General features: G+C 40.4%; 1 protein-coding gene across 1 annotated transcript in view; it reads right to left on the reverse strand.

Moving 5' to 3' along the window:
- Positions 1 to 6,710: 6,710 nt before the first annotated feature.
- Positions 6,711 to 13,211, reverse strand: part of C6 (complement C6) — a 57,665-nt gene continuing 51,164 nt past the window's right edge. Inside the window, exons 16-17 of the mRNA XM_063087514.1 lie at positions 11,962 to 12,203; positions 6,711 to 6,892 (exon numbers count right to left, since the gene is read on the reverse strand). Coding sequence (XP_062943584.1) covers positions 6,711 to 6,892; positions 11,962 to 12,203 — 424 coding nt within the window. The remainder of the gene's footprint in view (positions 6,893 to 11,961; positions 12,204 to 13,211) is intronic.

The following is a 13,211-nucleotide window of genomic DNA, read 5'->3' on the forward strand; positions in this document are numbered from 1 at the left end:
CTTGCCTGCTGGGAGTGGAAGGGTGGGGGACAAGAGGGAGAGGTTATCAAGCAAGTAATCCTTGAAGTGTATCGCCAACTACCCAGTCTAATTTCCTCCTCATTTTCTATTCACGGGTCTTTTGTCCACATTGCTTTGACATCATAGACCGTTAGGGTTTTTTTTTTCTCAGTTTTTCCAGTTGCAAACATTGACTCATCTCTATTTATTTGGCACGAATCATGATATATTCTAAAGAGAATTTGTTGATCCAAGTGGTCATGCCTGCAGGAGCACAGTGAACAGTCGCACCTCATCAGCTTAATTTGATACGGATTCTGAATTCTCCAGCCATTTCTCTCCCCTCAGTACCGTAGGTAAGCCATGTGCTCCTTAGTAGATGAGGCTTCAGTGGCAAGATTGGTAACAAAAGAAGTGTGTCATGTGATAGGAATAAAGTGTGAAGTCCAGCACTCCTCTCCATTGATGTTAAATAGTAACAATAAAAACCCAAGTAATTGGATGCACATTTTGTTCTAGGCTCTCTAGTAGTAGTTGTGGTACATATATATATGTGTGTGTGTGTGTGTATGTATGTATGTATGTATGTATTTTTTTTACCCCACCTAATCTTCAGAACAAATAGTGGGAGTTGGCTGGTATTGTCCCCATTTCTCAAGTGAGGAAACTAAGTCTCAGACAGTTTTGTTTAAACAGCTACTCTGTCTCTGGACTGTTATTTACACTTTGGGAATTTAGGCTTGATTTTATTTTATTAACTATCTGTTTTTAAAATGTATTCCCTTAAGAAGTAACTATAATTTTTTAATAGCAACTCACTTCTTTCTAAGTTGTATACTACTATTTAAGTATATCTTTAAAATCTTTCCATTGTACTGTAAGTAACTCCAAAATCTCTGCATGATTATGGACCTAACTCCTGTGACTTAGGAGGTATTCAGTGAATGCCTATGATGAATGAATGATGCCTGTGAGGCTCAGATGTTTGACTGAAACCTGTCAAACCTGCCTCATCTGGGCAAGTCCAGACGAGGGTGTCTATACCATACGAGCCATCACTGTGCCTACACAAGCAGAATCTATTCTCACATACATAGAAGAGAAATTTTTTTTCTTTTTAAAGATGACCAGTAAGAGGATCTTAACCCTCGACTTGGTGTTATCAGCACCACACTCTCCCAAGTGAGCCACGGCCAGCCCTAGAAGAGAAAAATTTTTAAATGACTCTTCATGCCCAATTGTAAAGAAAAAAATACATGCTGATTGTAGAAAATCTAGAAAATAAAGAAAAATGCAAATAAGCAAATAAGTCACTTCAAATTCCAGTGACAGACACTGTTTTCCCAATCACTGTGTTTAAAGGCATTTACATGCACTCACAATTTTTATAGCTGAATTCATATATAGTTTTGTAGCCCGGTTTTACACTTTTTATGATGTCCCTTAAAAACTTTTTTAAAAGATGCTTGTCAGTGGCCTCATACTTTTCCATCATATGGAGGGGCCATAATTTATTATTGGATATTTAGGGTCTGTCACCTTTTGGTGTTATAAATAATGTTGTGATGAACACCTTTCTATATAAATCTTTGTGAGCCTGACTTTCAGTGCACCATCTGTCCCTTGGAGTCCCATGATTGGTCACACACCTCTACTAACTGACATTTGACACGTGGAACTGAAGCTGTGCAGCTAGAACTTGTCAGGAAGACAGATAGGGTAGTAGTGCCCTGTCTCATGTTCATAAAACAGACTGGATACAACTATAATTTTTCAGGCCATTTATTTGGTTAGAAGCTTGATGCCTCATTGATTCCACACATGATGTATTCCAAGAAAAAATGAAGGTGACCTTAGAGAGAGCCAGTCATTTAGAGTCTGATTAATCAAGCTTCAGGGTAGTTTGGTACCCAACACTAGCCAGAAACATCATGATTGATCAGATTCTTGTTACCCAGAATTAGAATTTAGGAAGGGATGTGGAGTAGGTCTAGTTTGTGGTGTTTTGGAAGTAACAGAGGAGCTCAGTCTTTAAAACCAATGAGTGTTGATTGTGGGGGTTGAAGGCTTTTGTAGAAAGAGAAAAAATAACAACATATTCTAAAATTTAATGAGCTTTATTGAATACTGCTAAAAATAGGAAATCTTTAGTTAAGCTTGAATGTCACCTCACCAGAGGACTGGAATTTTAAAATCATAGTATTAGAACTGCTTTTGTGTCTCTGCTTCCAGGACATCTGAAATATATAACATGTCTATTGACAACGTTTTTTAAACTGGGAGTCTTACTTATTTTGTCAGTATATTGCAGAACCAACAAAATTAAAATTCATATTTTTAAAAAAGACCTGCATTGATTTCTGCTTACTTAAGCTACAAGCGTGAATGCTTAGTACTCATCTCTAATAGCCCAAGAGATAAAGCTTTTACCTTTTTATCCAGAATTTACTTAATCTTCCAGGACAGAGTTGGAAATTCTAGATCCAAATTCCAGGTATCTAATATGTTACGGTTTTGCTTTCTGCTTCATGATGATAATTTTATCACTAGCTCTTAAAACTTATTGTGCTAAATTGCTATATTAATATTACTGTCAGAGTACAAAAAATTCACCTGGCAAATGGTATGCAAATTAGCCTAATGCAAACTTTAATAGATTAGTGCACTCAAAAAATTCTTTGTAACAAAGGTAAGTAAAGTGGTAAAAAGACCAACTAATCACCATTAAAAGAGAAGATTACTACAAGTAAAAGAATGAAGTACTTTAAAGCAAGTGTGACTGATTTTAATCAAATAATATGAATGTAATAGCTGATATAACCCTTTGATTATACTATGAGCTATAAACAGGAAATATTTTTTTTCCAGTTAATGGTGTTGTGGGATGAATTGTTTCTGCCAAAACGGCATGTGGAAGTCTTAACCCCTGTTACCTGTGAATGTGACCTTGTTTAAAAATAGGGTCTTCGCAGATGTAATCAAGTTAAGATGAGGTCATTTCAGTGAGCCTAATCCAACATGATTAGTGTCTGTATAGGACAATGGAAATTTGGGCAGACACGCACAGAAGGAAGATGAAGATGGCCACCTGATGACGGAGGCAGAAATTGGAGTGATGCTTCTAAAAGCCAAGAATGCCAAGAATTGCTGGCAAACGCCAGCAGCTGGAAGAGGCAAGGAAGGATTCGCTCCTACAGGTTTCAGAGGGACCAAGGCCCTGTCCACATCTTGATTTTAGATTTCTAGCCTCCAGAACTGTGAGAATAAATTTCTTTTGCCATAAGCCTCCCAGTTTGTTATGGCAGCCCCAGCTTTCATTATGTTCTGCCAAATTCCGTTTTCCTCTCCCCTTAGTTTAGTCTGGGACAAATCACATGGATTTTTGGTTAATTTCTCTTTCTAAAAGTTGATCCAGTTTAAATCTCCAATCTCATGTCCAATTTATATCTCACCTCTTCCCTTCCCTCCAGTGCCAACCAGGATTTTGAGTCAGAGAACTTGGGGTAGGGAAGGGGCTACGATTGCTCTTGTACACCCTCCCCCCCGCCCCCCTCCAGGCATGTGGAAGTGACAGGGAGCGGCATATGTAATTCTAGGAAACCTCCCTCCCCTCTGTCCTCTGGCTCTAGCTCCTCTGGTATGGAAGCCAGGAAGGGGACTAGGAGAGTAGGCAGAATTTGTGTTTGGAGAATAGGATAATTTGCTCAGGCTCCCTCCACTCAGGTCCGGGTGGGGGGTCAGCAGCACATTCTTAATTCTTTGTAAACAAGTCGTGTGTGGGTGGAGCTAGTGCGCATGTGCACCCATGTATCTTTTTAGTTAATCGCTATTGTGTGTTCTTCACTTTGTGAAGCTGAGCTGGCAGCAGAGCTCGCACCTAAAAATAGAGCATATTTACTCTGCTGGCAGCTGCTCAGTTTCTTTTAGGACTTTGCCAGTAGCAGTTGAGTTTCAGTCCTGCTTAACTCTCAGACGTGTGTGTGCTGAATAAAGACTATTCCTTCTTCAGCCAAGGCTCCAAGGATCCTTTTGCTGGTTACCTAGCTCATAGAGCTGCCTGTGAAGGGTTTGTGAATGGGCTCGAGGGGTCTGTGAGCACCAGAGACAGCCCTAGCTCTACAGCTTGTTTTATGTAACAGTCGGTGATGGGGAGTCACTTGTCCCTACTGAGTCCAGTTCTATATGTCCTCAGTGGTCCCTGCGTTTGCTGGGGTGGTGCTTTGCTTTACCCTTCTCCCTTCTCCCTGGGCACTTCCTGTGAGACGGGCAGCTGTGTCCTCTTTGGGTGCTTTCCATGGGCTTATGTCCTAGATTCAGAACAGCCTCAGAGCTCTGCCTTCCCTTTTCTCTGCGCACCTTCCTACGGAGCCACCACAGGAACCACCAAGTTCTCCACCCCTTCCCTGTGCCTTGGGACTAAGACTGAGAAAGGGCTGCATCCGTCTTTTCCTCAGTCATGCACCCCACTCCCTTCTCACTAAGAGGGTGGTACAGGCCACTCTGGAGTGCCTCCTGCCTTCAGTACTCCTGAGCAGGAAGTCACCTTAGCTCAGGGAAGGGAGAACTGCCTGGTGTTGGTCAGCACCTCCCAGGAACTCCTCCAGAAACCTTCTCACCAGTGGCAGCTCTAAGATTCCAGAGCATCCAGCCAGCAAGGGCGGCACTGTATGTCCTAGCTGTAAGTATCCCCCCACACCCACAAGTGATTCTCTCGGGGCTTTGGTTGCCTGGCTTCAGTGGAAACTTTCAGCATTCTCTGCCCTTTCACCAAGGAGAGGAAAGGGACCTTGAGAGGAATAGGACTCCCACTGTGAACATGGCATTCATGTGGCTGCAGCTTCCCATGGCTGCTCCTTGTCTCGCTTGGTTCTTAATTCTACAACGTGGAAAGTTATGGGACTGGCAGGAGGGTAGAGCGAGGTCAATTCAGTCCTGAGGAAAGTTTCTTGATTCAATGGTAAATGACTCTCCTGAGGGTGTGGGGTTGTTTAATGCCTCTTTGCCTTCAGTTGGCCTTGTGAAAGTGCTGAAGACAGGAGGCTTACAAGGTTGGCCTTGCACCACTGTCATATGGAGAAGGGAGGGGGGTGGCATGACTGGGTGAAAGATGGGCTACTGACTCCTGGGAAAAGAAAACGTCCCACTCAACCTTCGACTTCTGTTATACCAGGAAGATGCGTTTTCTGTTTCTAGGTTTTGTTCCTTCTTCATACTTCTCCTTTAATATCGCAAAATGTTTTAGATTTTGCTAACATCGTATAATTAATGAGATGAAGGAGGAGCTGCATTTAATATATAAGGTCTAGTAAGGGTGCTGCCGGGTGCCTGTGGCTCACAGCCACTTGGACAGCTCAATGGGTTTTAGAGGAAGGGAGTTGGCTTCTACTTACCTGCTTGGAGGTTGGCTGACTAAGGTTTGGAGATCAACAACTAAATCAGGGTTGGTTAGCTGTTTGATGACCCAGTCTCTAAACTAGGTGTTCTCAAAAAGTGATTCTCTAATGATCATCAGTAGCGCCACTTGGAAAGTTTTTGAAAAGACAAATTCTCAGGCCCCAGCCCAGACCTGCTGAGTTAGAAGCTAAGTCCCAGACATCAATAAACCCATCCCCTAGGTGATTCTTACGCACCCTAATAATCAAGAACTGCTGTTCTAAAGATGCTTCTCTACCACAATTCAGAATGATACCCTAGTAGCTCTAAGAAACAAGTGTCTTCTTTATATGGCCTAATAAAAAGATATGACTTTAAAATAATTTCTTCAAAATTTTCTGACAGTTTTCTGTCTGTTACACACATCAGCTTAAAAGCTTTGTGATGCACTTTAGTTGAGGTAAAGAATCTCTTTTCTCCTTCTTCAGAGAATGGAACTCTGGAAGATCATCCTTAATTATTTTAAACAAGGTAATTTCCACCTGACTCCAATCATGCTTAAAATGCAATGTTTACTTACTATGCAAAATTTCCTTGCATAAGATGAGGCTTAAGGACGGGTTTTCAACCTTCTCTGCTTTATTTTCTCCATAGCAATTATCACCATCAAACATACTGCATATTTTACATGCTAATCTTTTGTGTGTGTGTGTGTGTGTGTGTGTGTGTGTGTGTGTGTGTGTGTGTGTGTGTGTGTGTGTGTGTGTGTGTGTGTGTGTGTGTGTGTGTGTGTGTGTGTGTGTGTGTGTGTCTACCCCCACATGAGTGTGAGCTTCATGAAGGCAAGGGCTTTTATCTGTTTCATTCACTGCTGATTTCCCAGGACCTTGAGCAGTGCTTGGCACATTGTAGATAATCAGAAATTATTTGTTGAATGAATACATGAAGGTTGGGTTTCAGGAATGTGTCCTGTGTGTTCTGTAGATTTCTGTTTATTGATTCATTGAAGAAGATTATGGTTTTTGTTCTTATCTCTAATTGTGAGGATGCTTAATACCACAGGCTTCACAAGGTCCTCAGAAGTCCCATTATTTTTGTGCAATGCGAGCAGGAGAATTTACTAGACTAATGTAGAAGTTACTACCTCAGGGTTTGCTAGATTGTCATGGGCTGGAACTGCGTAGGGGATGCTAAAAAAGAATTGGGGGAGATTGGTGATATAAAATTCACACAAATGAATTTCTGTCAGTGACTTTTGGGCATGCCAGACTGCTGTTGGTACAAGAATGCTCTTTTGTAGGGATTAATTTGGGGTGATAAACCTATCAGTAATTGTGCTAGGTCGAACACCTCCCAGTATGCAGTATTTCCACCTTCCTGTTTGCACATCTTACAGCTCCCACTTCACAGATATTCATTGTTTTCTCATTTGTTGAAGATCCTATTTTGACACAGTAGAGTTGGTTTCCGCCCTTAAAGCACTTGGGGGGCAGTAGGTAGACACATTTGGAGGTGGAAGCTGCAATGAAAAGAGACAGTGTAACTCACCACAGTGCATTAGGGTTTGGTTCCACCTAACTCATCCCCAGAGTGGTGAGCTCCTTGGTGGCAATGACCTAAAAGACCCAACTGCGGTTGAATGGAGGGACCTGGTTGTAAGAGAGCAAAGTGCACTAGCAAGCCACTAAGATTCTGGAGTTGAGTCATCTCTGACACCTCTCTCCCTGTCTCACTGCCCACATCCAATCAGGATTTGAGCCACCTCTGGCACCTCTCTCTCACTCACTGCCCATATCCAATCAGGATTTGAGCCACCTGCACCTCCCTCTCAGTCACTGCCCACAATCCAATCAGAGTTGAGCCATCTCTGGCACTTTCCTCTGGCTCATAGTCCATGTCCAATCAGACACTAGTTCTGTCAATCCATTTCCACAAGGTCTTCAGCCTGTCCTTTCTGTTCTTTTATCATTGGCACTGCCTAAGTACATTTATAGTTATCATTTATTGAGCATGTACTATGAAACCACACAATATGCCAAATGCTTTGCATGCTTTATTTCATTGAATCCTTACAACAAATATATGACCTGTGCTAGCAAACTAATTTTATGGATGAGGAAACCAAGCTTAGAGCGGTTAGGCAATTTGTCCAGGTCAGACAATTAGTCAATGGTAGAGGTAGGTTTTAAATAATAAATGACGCACATACCTGAGCTCTTTAACATAACTCTATACCACATTTGTTCATTTCTCTCTGGAATATTACTGGGTTACACCTGGGGAGTCTCTATTTTTAATAAGCAGTTAAATTAGGTGATTCTCCTATGAGGCCTGGTTTTGGAACCACCCATTCACTTAAATATTCATGTAAATCTTGTGCTCATGAAATAGACAAAAAAAAAATCATTTAGGGGTAAAGTTACCAAGACCATGTACATTAAATCAATTTTGAGTAAAGAGATATAAGCTCATGTGCATGTGTGTGTATATATATATATATGTTTTAGTCGAAGTTCAAGGTCATCCGCAGTTTGGTCTCAGCTTTCCTTTCCAACATTATCTTTTCTACTTTCTCCATTCCAAGTAGATTAACGTCCTCTCTGTTTCCCAAACAAGACCCCGAAGGTGTTCTAGTTTCTGTCTTTCCCCCACACCATCCTCTTCTTTTGCTAGACTGATTCACTCTTTTCTACTTCTTTCCAAGTTTCTAAAAGTCTCACTTCTTCCATGAAACATTTCATAGCCACTTACTCCCATCCTGATTTTTTATTTAAGCTTTAATGGTGGAAATTTGTCAGCACTGTATCTGATATTTTTATACTTTTTTGTTAATTAGCATTTCAAATGTCTTTTCTTCAGGACAATTAGAAGTGGTTTGTTTGAGAGCAATAACTGTGGCCCATCCATACGTATGTCCTACTCAGCTCTAAACAAGGTGCTCAGTTAATTCTGATAGATCAATTGATTTCAAATTCTGAATTTTGAGGGCAGGTACAAGTATACAAAAAGAAGTGTTTTTGATGGATCTGGGATAATTCATGTTGCCAAAATATCTAAGTCAGCCTGAGTTTCAGCAATAATATCATTAATCAGTAGTTTCTTTCAGGCAGACATCATTCTTTCCCATGTGTCTCAACTGATGGGAGAAAACAGGGAATGTAAGGGTAGGACACCTGTAGGCACCATACATGTCTAGGCATCTTGCCCTCAGTAGGAAACACTTCATGAAAAAGCATGCATTTCCTTTCCATGCTCTCTGTCAACCAACTTGAGAAGTTTCTGTTTTTTTCCATTGTTGGAAGGGATGGGCTTTGGTGAAGGACAAGGGACTGTTGCACCTCTGGTGAGGGGATCGGTTCCCTTGGCTTTTGGGAGGGCCACGATCACCATTCTTTTAGTATGGTTATGGCTTAAACGCTCTTAGCCTGATTATTTTCAGACTACCAACACCGAGAAGCCCTTTCAACCACATCCACTAATTCATCCTTGAGTTCAGTTCTCACACATCCATGCTTATGAAACCCTTCCAGGACAGAAGATATTTATCTCTCTTACAGCTCTTCTCACATTCAGCCTAGTTTGTTTATATGTTTCTGTAAACATAAAAATCTACAACTGTATAAATTGCAATTTATACAATTACTGTGTAATGTTACTCCTCCAACTACTGTGAATAATTGCAGGAATACAAAGGGTCCTTTATCTTCAGACCCCTCACCATGCCTTGTACAGTGGCTTCCGCAGATTGTGTGTTAAATGGATATTAGCTGAATAAATTTCCCCTTCCTTGATGGATGTTAGATATTTTTGAAATTCAGACAAAATCTTTAATATCCATAAAAATGGGATCCTTGGGTGGGGGTGGGGGACAGCTGTGTTCTAACTTTTGAATAGTAAACTTCGTGTTACTTTGAAGTTCCATTTTAAATTTTTTCTTATTTCATTTCAGATAGAGAAAGAAAAGAATAGCAAAGAGTGCAGTGTAATCAAGAACACAGTTTAATCAAGGTGACATTCAATTCAATTCAAAATTGCTAACTTTCCAACTTGCCGTGAGTGGGTTGGGTATAAAATACATGTTTGGCTCTTCCTGCGTAAATGCTGTGGTTTGTGCCTTGATGCTGTCCTCTAGTGCTACTCCAAACAAGATTCTCTGTGACACTGACTTTTGCTCACCAATTAAAGAAGGCTGGCAGAGGTGGGCCGTATCCTTAGGGAAAAAAATGCTTTGACTTTTCTGATTGTGTGTAGAACCAAACAATATTTTAAATTATTTATAGAAATCTCTCAAGAGATGTTCATGTGTTAGTTCGATTATCTCCAAACATTCTGCTAATTTGAACAATATTGTTTAAATATTCAAATTTTTTAGTATCCTGCTTTAGAAAAACTTAGACTCCTGGAGCTTTTGGGAATTTAGATATATGTACAGCAAAGGAGTGATAGTAAAGATAGATATTTTGATAAAATTGTAAGCTGCTGATTATTTTTCACTCTAATCTGAAAATAATAATTTGTGGGGGGAAAAAAAAAAAGAAAAGAAATTCTTTGCAATAGAAAGTTCCATGAAGACCTTTTCTCCATGATAAATAAGGAAGAATGGAAGCTAACATTAAACACATCCACGAATACCTGACTACCTATTGTCAGGGACCATTTTTATCCTCCCCGCTCTTCAAATTCCTTTTATTTTCTGTATGTATTTCTGACAACAATGTCCTTACACTACATTTTGCAGGGAAAAGGGCAATGTACACAGCAGGCCCTGGTTTGCTGTCTCTTGTGTGGAACTGCCTAGTACACATATGGCATGAAGGTTGGAAGCCCCAGATATTGACCTTCTGGGTTGCTGCCATTAGAGGGCCTGCTCACTGCACCACCTGTGTCTACCCTCTGTCATGGTGAAAACTTTTGTCAGGAGAGCTGAAGGACCTGGATTTGGTAATAGAATCTCTCCCCTTTCCAGGACTGAGCTGGAGAACATGGGGCCAGAAAGGGAAAGAGGAGACATGGGGGACAATACGGTTTTTGTCTTTCTTTTTGCAAAAGTAAAGTGGTTTTGGTAACAATTAGATGTAGCAATTCAATGAGTTTTCACTGCATAATTTATGCCCTGATTTAAACTATTTTTTTGAAAATGTGTTACAAGAGAAATGTACCTGCCTCTTTGAATTGTGTTAAATCCTAACCTCCAAGCCATCTTTGTGTATTATAGGAATCTTAGTGGGCTATTTCAAGGTCAAACTGTATCTTAGAGCAAATGTACTGTTGTGAAGTTCCTGCTTCTAAGCAATTCACAGATGTAATGCCAATAGTCAATGCACTTACAGAAAATGGAAATCTAATGCCACGTATTATGTATCAAATTGGCAGACATATAAAAGGATTGATAACTCCAAGGTTTGGTGACGATGTGGAAGGGCAGTCCTAATTGTATATTTTAGATTGGAATATAATGTGGTAAAAAATGTCTCTGCAAAGTGAGTTGATACACTGTATCAACAAAAACTTTATATTCAAAAATAATATTAACCTAGAAATTCTATTTTCTAGGGTATATCCTGAGGAAATAATTTTAGTTTACAGATTTATTCATAATAGATTTACCTATCACAGCGCTGTTTATAATAGCAAAATGCAGGAGAAAATAAATCACAGAATATCCATATAGACTTTTACAGACATTGAAAATTATGTGGCAGACTAATATATGATGAGATAGCAGTAGTTTCATGATATAGTAAGTGAAAAACAGCAATATACGGAATAGGATATAGAGTATGATCTCATTTTATGATTATATACAGGGCCACCTTTGAAGTGTGTGAGGCCTCAAGGCAAAATTTTTGTGCGGTGCTTATCTATAAACAATTAGTCACCCCTAATTAGAGTGTCATCACCATACTGGCAGTCCAATCTCAAACAATCTTGAATAAGAGTACCCTGCTGGCCAGCAGTTGCAATCTGCTCACCAAGCTGCTCTCTGGGAATGAGGGTTTAGCTCTGGGCCAGAGATTACTACACACACAAGTCCCAGAGCTCTTTGGAGCATCTGGTTGACCCTGTGCATGGTGGGGAAGAGAAGCAGCAGAGGGTTGGAGAATGTTCCACAGGGGAGACTCACAGTGTCTGTATGGAGCCCTGTCTGGGCTCAGGGCAGTCTGCTTGAAAAATACTGCCAGTCTTGGCAGGTCCCAGGCACTGGAAGAGGACTTAAAGGAACCACCAGAGGAAAATTTAGACAATTTTGATGAAGGCCCTTTAATGCTGGAGATAAGGAGGGAGACCCGAAGCTTGAGATCAGGTGCTCTTCTTATTGGGGTCTAAGGGTGGTACTGATTACATATGCAAAGAAAAAAGACTGGAAAGATTCACAACAGAATTAAAGTAGTTATTTCTAATTGTGGGTGGTTATATTTTTCTTTTCTGTTTAAATCATTTTATAAAATTTTGTACAATGGAAAAGAATTATTTTTGATTAAGAGGTTATTTTTAAGAAAGAGGATGTATAAATGCAAATAAGGTATGCTAGCTGAGATCAAGGCAAAACGAGAGAATTTCTAGCACGTGCTCACTACCAGCACTTACCTGAACATTTTTCCCAGTCATAGCAGGTGTCATAGCCACAGGATTCTTTCTTTGTGCTACTGGATGAAAGTTTTGTCCTTTCAAGACCCCATTCTAGTTGTAGACCATCTTGGCAGGAACCAATATATAGAAAATGGAGTTGCTGATTATTTAAACATTTCTTGGCCAGAAACTTACAAGCAGGTGAAGTAAAGTAACGGTTGGAATCTGTATCAAATATGCAGAGATCTTCTGAATAATGGCTGCCCGAGAAAGGAAAGCAAGTATTTATATTCGAAGACCCAAAACAAAACAAAACAAAAACAGAAGGTATGTACCCAATTTAATATATTAACTTACCCCACTATTTTCTTCCCCACTGCTCGCACTCTCTCTTTAATCCCATTTCTCTCCTTTCTGTCCCTCATTTTATCTTGCCTGCTGCCTGAGATTCATCTTTCTAAAATTTCATCTTATTCTTGGTATTATTCCCAAATGCCTTGAAATTAAAGTCTGAATTCTTAAATCCTGGTAACCCAGATCATTCATAATTTGACTCCAATCGACTGTCCTTTCTAGTATTATTTTCCCATTGTCCTAAATCCCCCTTTATCACCTGACAATTGTGTTGATCATTTTCTACACTGATAAGATTATTCTTCCTCTTCTGCCATCCATAACCCGCTCAATCAGGGTTGCATTGTCTCTCTTCTCTGCCTGTCTGTGTCCAGCTCAGTTCCTGGCTACACTTTGAAACAGATGTCATCAACCTAGCCTGGTACCTCCTTGAAGCTCTATTACTTCATTAATTGCAACACCAATTTAGAACATGTCACATAGAGCCTTACCTCATTATACAGTGTTTCAAGTGTGTTTGTACTGTGTATTTGCAGCCTGAGCATTTAAGTCATTCCTTGGGAAACTTGCTTAATCTCTCTGAGTAGAAAGATGGGTCCTGCCACCAAGAGGTAACAAGTGGCCATAGCCCTTCTTTTGCTGACAGGACAAGATCTCCCTGACTCCTCCAAATTTGAGTTTCTTCTCTGATGTCAACTTTACAGTGAACAATCAGTGCACCAGCGTGTAAGACTGTTTCCAGGAACTAGAGATTATAGCTGAGAACAAAAGGCCGCTTCTTCAGTTCACAGAACTTATGCTGTGGGGCCAGCCACTGGCATGAACACTTCAATTTCTTATAAAGGAGAACTGAGGCAGACAGAAGGAGGCTGGAAAGGTATGGCAGAGCTGAAATAGGCATTCCAGGGGGCAAC

Source organism: Cynocephalus volans, chromosome 2 (assembly GCF_027409185.1).
Source record: "Cynocephalus volans isolate mCynVol1 chromosome 2, mCynVol1.pri, whole genome shotgun sequence".
NCBI lineage: Eukaryota > Metazoa > Chordata > Mammalia > Dermoptera > Cynocephalidae > Cynocephalus > Cynocephalus volans.